General features: G+C 35.3%; 1 protein-coding gene across 2 annotated transcripts; it reads left to right on the top strand.

Moving 5' to 3' along the window:
• Window positions 1-343: 343 nt before the first annotated feature.
• Window positions 344-9,347, top strand: LOC136205694 (S-sulfo-L-cysteine synthase (O-acetyl-L-serine-dependent), chloroplastic). Of its 2 annotated transcripts, none has more exons than XM_065996411.1 (11): window positions 344-663; window positions 1,861-1,970; window positions 2,289-2,346; window positions 2,439-2,702; window positions 2,804-2,941; window positions 6,475-6,526; window positions 6,851-6,900; window positions 7,603-7,662; window positions 7,927-8,007; window positions 8,557-8,715; window positions 8,799-9,347. In XM_065996411.1, exons 1-10 carry the CDS (start codon window positions 394-396, stop codon window positions 8,644-8,646), a joined length of 1,173 nt encoding a protein of 390 aa, XP_065852483.1. In that variant the 5' UTR covers window positions 344-393; the 3' UTR covers window positions 8,647-8,715; window positions 8,799-9,347. The 2 variants fall into 2 exon arrangements, with proteins under 2 accessions (XP_065852483.1, XP_065852484.1); XM_065996412.1 differs by having other exon boundaries at window positions 529-663; window positions 1,842-1,970.

Raw genomic sequence — 9,347 nt, 5'->3', positions numbered from 1 at the left:
GATTTTTTAAATTATAATGTAAAATCATAATATATAAAAAATAATAACATATTAAGAATTAAGTTTGATGATATGACTTAATTGTAATTTTATATTTAATTATGATATTCATGTATTTGACCCTTAAAGATTTAAGCGTTTCTAAAAAAAAAAAAAAAAAAGCGGATTTAACCTTTTATTGATTAAAATAGATACAAAATGAGGGGTTAATAAATTATTTCCTCCAAATAATATTATGGAAAAAGGAAAGGTTATTTTATGTAGAAAATATTAAACAGATAAAGTTCAAAACTTCAAGAGAGCCCAACAAATATGTTTGTCTCATATTTGGTGGATAGATTTGTCATAAACCCATCTTACAATAAACCTCTCATAAACCATTTTCCTCTTTCCATGGCGCTCTCTTTTTCTCTTCTCCCTCCTCTTCCCTCCATCGTTCCTCTATCTAACCGTTACCGTTTTTCTGCATGTAGAGACTCCAATTTTCCCTCCGTCAACAGCTTTGTTGCTAAAAAAAGACCCGCCTCCATTATTGTCTATGCTAAAGCTAAGGCTCCTTCACTCTACCAGACCACCACCGCAGATGAGGTGGAAGAAGAAGAAGAAGAATTGGTTGAGGAGGAAGAACATCACGCTGTTAACATAGCAGAGGATGTCACCCAGGTTCATTCTTGATTTCTTTTTTCTTCTGGTTTTCAGTGGAATTACTGATTTTGCCTTTGGTTTTACTTCTCTGCTAGTATTTTGTTTGGCGGAGGAGTTCTTTGTGCTTATCTTGTTTGCTAATCTGTCTCCTTGTGGCACGGTTCGTTGTGATATTAATTGCTATAAGTGTTTCCGCAAAAACTGATGAAAAGGTCCGGAGCAGATTAATAGTTGTTAAGGAATTGAAAAAGGAATTATTATGCTCTTCTTATTCTTTTATCCATAATTTATTCACTGTAGAAAATGAAAGAGAAAAATCAAAGGGAGAGCAGAGCTAGTTTGCTGTCAATTAGTTTCTGAATTATGAGCCCATGAATGTGGGTCTTCATTGAGATTTTCCCTTCTTTTCCAATATGTGATGAGCAATTAAAATTTTGCAGCTTATATGTTAGAGCTGGTACACTCATCTCTAAACTTGTTTGTAGGATTTTTATTGGAAATTTAAGAAAGTACTTGTGACGAATCGGTCCGAAGTGGGTGGGTGGGAATGGGGTAGAAATTCTGAGCAAGTATCCGTCTTAAGGGATGATGATGGGCAAGTGAGAGAGTGACTAGGACTTATTAGTAAAGAATGTTTCTAATATAGGTGCACACGTTTTAAAGCTGTGAGGCCTAAAGTGTTAGATTTAGGTCAAAATGGAAAATATTTACATAGTATTGGACCTATTACAATTTATATCAAAGTTGACTCTCTACTTACAATGTGTTGGTTCGAGGAAGAAAGAACCAGGCGGAACCTGGTGGGTTTGTAATGACCCGGTCCGAAGTGGGTGGCGTTGGGGTAGAAAGTTTGAGCAAGGAGCGCCGATGGCGGTAGGGTCGGAATGAACTGAATCCCACATTGGAAATGGAGAGAGTGGTCTTATTAGTAAAGAATGTTTCTAATACATGTAGATGCTTTTTATAGCCGTGAGGCCTAAGGTGTTCGACTCGGGTCAAAGCCGACAATATTTACATGGTATTGGACCGGGTTGTTACAATACAGTTACTTCTACTTCACTTTTGATTATATTGATATGTGTGTCTTTCAGTTTGCTTTTAATGTTTTGAATGGGGTGGTAATTATTGTATACTTTATAACTTAATATTTCTTTTGAAATACTTATGTTTCAAAGTCGTTACTGATTATTCAACAGTTGTGGCAAATTGATATAGTTGATTGGAAGAACACCAATGATATATCTCAACAAAGTTACAGTAGGCTGTGTGGCTCACATTGCTGCAAAACTTGAATCCATGGAACCTTGCCGGAGTGTCAAGGACAGGTAATTTCTCTTTTCAATAGAATGGCATTCTACACCAAATATGTTCTATGGAAATTTAATCTCTGAATGTTATTACTTTGTTAGCGTTTGAAATGTCAGATAATTTGTAAATTGTTATGAAGTTGGGGCATGACCTTCTATTTTGTAACTCATCAAGTGTGGTGGAATATTTTTTGTGGGCTCTTAGTTGAGAATTGATGGATGACCTTATTGTGTAAAACGTTGTGCAAATTTTGTGTTGTGTTTTTTTTTTGGGTGCACCCAATAGATGTGTTATTAAAATCTGATTTATATATTTGTCAATCATTGGCATTTCAGAATCGGTTACAGTATGATATCTGAGGCAGAAGAAAATGGGGATATTTCTCCTGGGAAGGTCAGCTAAGTTTTGAAACATAGATGTCTTTTTTTTGAAATGTGTACTTATATATGATTGTATAGCTCATATGAAATCTTGTGTTTGTGCAGAGCATACTAATTGAACCTACAACTGGAAATACAGGACTTGGTATTGCTTTTGTTGCAGCAACTAAGGGATACAAACTTATCGTCACCATGCCTGCATCTATAGGTCTTGAAAGAAGGATCCTCTTACGTGCATTTGGAGCAGAAATTGTTTTGACAGACCCAGAAAAAGGTCTGAAAGGTGCAATTAGTAAGGCTGAGGAAATTGTTCTGAGCACACCAAATGCATACTTGTTTCAACAGTTTGAGAACGGGGCTAATGTAAAGGTTGATATTACTGCCTCACACAGTACTTACAGTCTTTTGGTCGTACCTAGCGTTTCTCTAATAAATGTGGGTAATTAAAAGTGCTCTTTCATAAATTACAGGTCCACTTTGAAACTACCGGACCTGAGATTTGGGAGGATACGTTAGGCAATGTTGACATACTTGTTGCTGGAATTGGAACTGGCGGTACTGTAACAGGCACTGGTCGTTACTTAAAAATGATGAACAACAGTATAAAGGTGGGCATCCTTTTGTAATGAGAATTATTCATTGCTCTTTTTCCTTTATATTTCCTGGAACACAGGATTTGCTTTAGGCCAGCCCCCTTATTATACCATTCCTTTCAGTGCTTATTGCTTCAATTAGTTGATAAGGTAATCATATTATGCATATATGAATTGCAACTAGAGTGCTGGAATAACTCATTAGTCATTAAAAATGGTGCAAAAATACTCCTAACGTTGTCAACCAAGAGCAATATTACCCCTAACGTTATGTTTCCCTAATGTACGTGGCTGCATTCTTGTTTTTCTGCTCTTTCTCTTGGCTTCACAAAAATACCAGTAGCGGAAGGAGGATTTTTGTTCAAGATTTGTTCATTTAGACCACTTTTTTCATCATATTTTAGAAATCAAACTAATACTTTAATGATATTAGAGAAAGAACATACTTGGCAAAATATGAAGTAAATTATTATTCTTTAGATATTTTACTAATTTATTTAAAATCAAAGAGTCCCAGGAGCCCAACTTCATCAAAACCTATTCCATCATCTGAAATTATTTGAAACCAAAGAGAAACCTAAAAACCCATTTGCTATTTAAATATATTTCATAATTTTTATATGAATAATAGCTCCTTGCAAGCCTTGCAAATTCTTCATATGTTTCTTAATATTTCACATTTGAATCAATGGAATTTCTTTCCAATCTGTGCTTGCTAGCTTGGAAAGTGGAAAAATCGAGAAGAAGAAAGGATTTTTACTTTTTAAGATTTTCAGGTTTCTTGAGATTCGTTGGTTTCAACGATTTTCAATACGATAAGAGGGGGGTAGGTTTTAATGTGATTGGGTGCCACATAGATTAGGAGAATAGGATTTTTAACAGAGTTAGGAAATCTGTTAGGGATGTCTAAAATTGGACCAAGTTATCAATGTTGGACCCTTAATTGTACCATTTTTAACGTCAGGGGTAATATTGCTCTTAGTTAAAAACGTTGGGGGTATTTTTGTACCTTATCCCTTTAAAAATTGCAGACTTCTGCAAGACCCCTTTACTTTTGCCCATATGTGCTGTTCTTTCAATTTCTTCCGTAAGTCAGTTGGGTGCTTTTCATTCATTCGCTTAAATTTTCCTTTGTTATTCTTTTGTTCCTTTTATACTTAATTCTCAGTTAGACCAGAACATGGAAGGAGAACAAAGGATGAAAATGAGTAAGAGAAAGGAAATAAAATAAGAGCATGCATGTAGTTATTCTAGCTGTTATAGTATACTCTTAGGTGCTAACCCCCAACATGGTGCAGTATAATGTACTCTATGAATGGAAAGTACACTGGGAATAATATTTCTAAAATAATGAAAATGTAGGGATGTATTTTTTATAAATGTTAAAATTACAAGGATGTATTTTCAAATTTTTATTAATTGGAAGAAAAATATCATATACTCAAATACTTGTCAATTATTATTCAATTTCTAATAAATATCTATGTTTTGAATACCTTTTGCCAAAAACATAACTATGGGAAAATAAATCATATTGTTCTATATGCCGCTGTAGCAATTAAAGGAAGAAAAAAAAAAAATCATATTGTTCTATATTATAAAAAGAATCAAGTAGAAAATGGAAAGTAATATAACCATCAAGCATAAAAGAATAAAAGCATAATTATTAAACTCTAAGAGTCTACAAACTTCATGTGAGGGAGAAGTTACAAGAGAGCTTTTCACGTTGAATGAACAGATAAGATGATCTAGAAAGAAATTAGGAATTGAATGCAATGTGATGAATGATGATAAACTGGTTAAGACTCTAAGAGACTAGTTAATCTGCTAGTTTGCATTTAGAAATGAATTTCAATTTAAGAAACAAGTTTCTATTTTTCTTTTTTTAATTTCAGAAAAATGACTCACAATTTTTTGTGAAAGTATCTGAAGTTTTCAATTTCTGAAGTGTTTCTTTCTCCCTTTAAGATCAAAGTTATTGAGTAAAAGCATAAAAAGAAGAATATCTTTCAGGAGGGCATGGTGTTTAAGCCTTGCATTACACCTAGGCGGTAAATTGTCACAATTATATTGGGTTAAGTGTTGTTTGCTATACTTTAGCAGCTGTTTCAGGTTTTTGGAATGTATTTAGACATATAAATGTTTTGATACATCATTGTTTCCTTCATTTTCCTTGCTATTTCCTTTGAAACAAACACAAGATACATACATCAATATTGAAACTGTAAGAGTAATTTCATGTGGCTGGAAGAAGAAAAGATTCGGATCTGTTTAAAATGAAGCAGCATTTATAATTTCATTGTTCACTTTATAAGCTTATAATAACCAGTGGTTAAATTGTTAAATATGTTAGTGTCTAAAGTAATTCTGCTTTGGCAGAATAGATATATACACGCAATTGCTTGAATGATTATGTTATACCTTTAGAGAAGTTTTTGTGATGTATAGGTTGGTGTATATTTTATGTTAATTGGCACTTCTGCATGGTTCAGAAAGACCAGTAAAAAGCTGCCAAGGGCCAAGAATATATAAAAAATGATGCCTATATCTGAAAGACCATTGTAATCTCAATTCAATTGTAGTCTAGATGCTTAATTATAAACTTTCTTTTGCAGTGGAGGGTGTTATCATTTGTTTCAAATTAATTAATCAATTAGCTTTTCAGTTATCCATAGTATTCCATGGAAGAGGTGTGGATGATCATATAATTTTTTATGGCAATAGCATTATGCTAAACAGCTAAAGTCATTTAGATGTACTTTTAGGTGTAGTTTGTATATGTAAACTTTTTAAGAGGCACCTTGGACCTTATGAAATCAAAATGTATATGATGTTTGTTCTAAATGCGATCAATTGCTATAAGAAGTGTGTTAACTTTCTATTTCAGTAATCATGTCCATTTGAAGTGTCGGATGTCTACGCAACTTGATGGTTATAATTTTCATCAAAATATAAATTCAACCAAAAGAAGAAAAAAACGCGCCCTCACGCGCCCACACACAAACACATATATATATATATATTTGTTGTGTATTTTCAGAAACAACACCATTTCACTGGTTATAGGATTATTTACTTATTGCTCAAATGTTCTAATAAAAAAAGGGCGGCCGGGTGCACTACGCGTCCCCGCTGAGCAAGGGTCCGGGGAGGGATCCCACCACAAGGGTGTACTGGGGGCAAGCCTTCCCCCGCTCCTAAAACTCGAACCCGTGACCTCTTGGTCATACGATAACAACGTTTACCGTTGCGCCAAGGCTCACCCTCATTGCTCAACTGTTCTAATAAAAAGGGCGGCCCGGTGCACTACGCGTCCCCGCTGAGCGAGGGTCCGGGGAGGGATCCCACCACATGGGTGTACTGGGAGCAAGCCTTCCCCTACCAATTTATTTGGCAAGAGGCCGCTCCTAAGACTCGAACCCGTGACCTCTTGGTCACACGACAACAACGTTTCCCGTTGCGCCAAGGCTTGCCCCTTTACGGCAGTTCTTTTCATATTTGTTCATCTTAATGTATGACATCATGCTGAACGTTAAATTTTTGTTTAGGTAGTTGGTGTGGAACCTGCAGAAAGAAGTATAATCTCAGGAGAAAACCCAGGTGGGGCATTTATTTCTTGTCTTGTATTTTCTTGCAGTTATCTTTTATTTTTCTAGAGGGCGAGCCTTGGCGCAACGGTAAAACGTTGTTGCCGTGTGACCTGAGGTCACGGGTTCGAGTCTTAGGAGCGGCCTCTTGCCAATTAAATTGGCAAGGGAAGGCTTGCCCCCAATACACCCTTGTGGTGGGACCCCTCCCCGGACCCTCGCTCAGCGGGGACGCGTAATGCGACCGGGCCGCCCTTTTTTTTTTTTTTTATCTTTTATTTTTCTGCTGAGATGGGCATCTACTCACTGAAAGTGACTAACAAAAATCTTGTTGTAGGTTATGTACCAAATATCTTGGATGTTAACTTGCTTGATGAGGTTATTAAGGTAAGAAATTGGTTTTCTTCCCAGCAATCTTTGATTGGATTTTAGATTTTGGAGGACTGAAAGGATCTTATCGGTTTGGATTTTTTTGAGAGAAAAGAAGAAAAATCAATGAGGTTGGCTGTAGAATCTAACCCTTGTGGAATTGATAGTCCTTGCAAGAGATTAACACCCAAAGTGCAATGCAGAGGGGAATTATATGTTCCTGTTCTTTTACATTTGTGTAAACACTGAATCTAAGTATGCATGCTATTCCCTTGTTAAATAAAAATGAAAATGAAAACCATTCATGAATGATTTCATTTTTCTCAACTATTTATCTGCAGTTTTCTCCAGTTTAGCCATGGTATAGAAAAATGTTTTGCACAATATCCATGTCCATATCTGTTCAACTACTTTCTGCCAGCATTGAATTTTTCCCCCTCTCCATTCCAAATGATGAGATTTTCTTACTTTCTGGGTCATTAGATGTCAGTAGATTACTACGATTAGGAATCTTTTGGATTTGTATGGACTTCATTGATGAATTTGTTTGTTTTTGGATTTTTCTCAATTATCAAAAGAATCGAATATACTGCACCTGAATCACGCTTCTCTTTTGTTCAATTTGATTTGCTTTTACTTAGCTGGAAAAGGCAATGCACTAATATCGGTAGCTAATTGAGTTAAATAGTTATTTGACACAAATTCAACACACAAATGTAGGTAACAAATGATGAAGCTGTTGAAATGTCAAGGAGACTAGCATTGGAGGAAGGCTTACTGGTAATATGCAAGATCTTTTGGCATAGAGTTTCTCGTTATCCACTATGTTTCTGCTATTACTTTTCAGGGTTCTTGCTTTCAAGTTTTTTTCAGGGTTCTTAGTTCGATTTTATAATTTCATATCTTTTCCCGATGTTGGAAAACAGTTATCCTTTTAACCACTGCTATCTATTATAAAGTGACAACATGATGTCACGAGCTCTCTTCTCCATTATCGTTAAATACATACAAGCTGGTTAGTTTAATTATTTTCCTTCTTCCTAGGTTGGTATTTCATCAGGAGCTGCAGCAGCTGCTGCTATCTGTTTAGGGAAAAGGCCTGAGAATGCTGGAAAGCTCATTACAGTAAGTAAACTCTCAATTGTAATTTAAACTTGTATTGGAAATATTTGTGAGATCATGCGTTAACTTTTTGAGCGCGACTTTTAAGACGTATTTATGTTGTTGGTATATGTCAACTTCACATTCACTAGTGTTAAAATTTAGCTCATCAGTCATCCCTCAAGAACATGACAGAAGCAGCATGCAAGAACTCTCGGTTGTTTTAACCAAAACCCACAAAGAGGTCCTTGTGTTGGTTACCACGCACCTTAACCCAAAACCACATCAAATGGATTTTGGATACGTGAGACTGTACGCAAACCTGCCCTAAATGATGGAGTTAGCTTCTAAAAAGATCAGGAAAACACAATGGAATTTATGTATACAATGTATTATTTTTCAGTTTTTTAATGATATCCAAATACCCCATCCTTGAAGAACCTTTTCGAGTTAATCTGTCTACCCATGTGTTAAATTTGCTTAAAATAAAGCACTAGACAAGCATTTTCTAACATTTTATTCATAATCTGCTACTATATGTAACTTTGTTTTTAAACGTTATGGATGCTGTAGGTTATATTTCCAAGCTTTGGTGAGAGGTATATATCTACTGTTCTTTTCCAGTCAATACATGAAGAGGTTCAAAAAATGCAACCAAAATAGACAATTACATCTAAAACGTTTGAGCATTTCCTTCATCTACTGATCTAGATCACTTTATTGCATCTTAAGGTAAAATTATTTACATCGTTTATTTTTTCTTTCCGTGTAACATTTCCTCGACCCATTAACACAAACAGTCCCTGTCTTCACAGGTGCAGTCTTCATTTCAAGATGCACACTTCTATTTAATTCTTTTCTGGAATCGTGGCTAGTAGAATTTTATCATAGAGGAAGAAGTCGAAATAGCGACCGAGATTCAAAGCAGTGGGGCTGGTTAACATGTCACAGCAAGCTGCAGCTCAGGCAATTTCAGAAGTTGCTGTAAGTATTCTTGTGGGAGTAGATTTCAAATAAAAACTTCATAGGTTTTGTTAGTTTTATTAAGTTGTTGGCCTAAAAGATTATGTTGAAATTACTCAGCAGCATTTATAAGGTTATCCTGTGCTGTGCACCGCGGCACGGCACCCAATAACTACGACTGATTCAATGAGAGGACAATCAGAAGATGTTTCAATCTGTTGATATTTGATTTATTGGATAATGAGTTGATAATCAGTATTGATGGTTGAGATTATATCAACGAGTTTTGATTTAGTTGCTGGATAAGTCAAACCATAATTGTGGTTGAGTTGAGATAAATGCTCAGTTTGGCTTTTCAACTTGGGTTGATGGTATAATTATTTGAAAATCAACTTTGAGTA

The sequence above is a fragment of the Euphorbia lathyris genome, chromosome 9 (genome assembly GCF_963576675.1).
Source record: "Euphorbia lathyris chromosome 9, ddEupLath1.1, whole genome shotgun sequence".
Classification (NCBI taxonomy): Eukaryota; Viridiplantae; Streptophyta; class Magnoliopsida; order Malpighiales; family Euphorbiaceae; genus Euphorbia; species Euphorbia lathyris.
The sequence above is the reverse complement of the archived record's forward strand: the minus strand, read 5'-3'. Positions and strand labels throughout refer to the sequence as shown.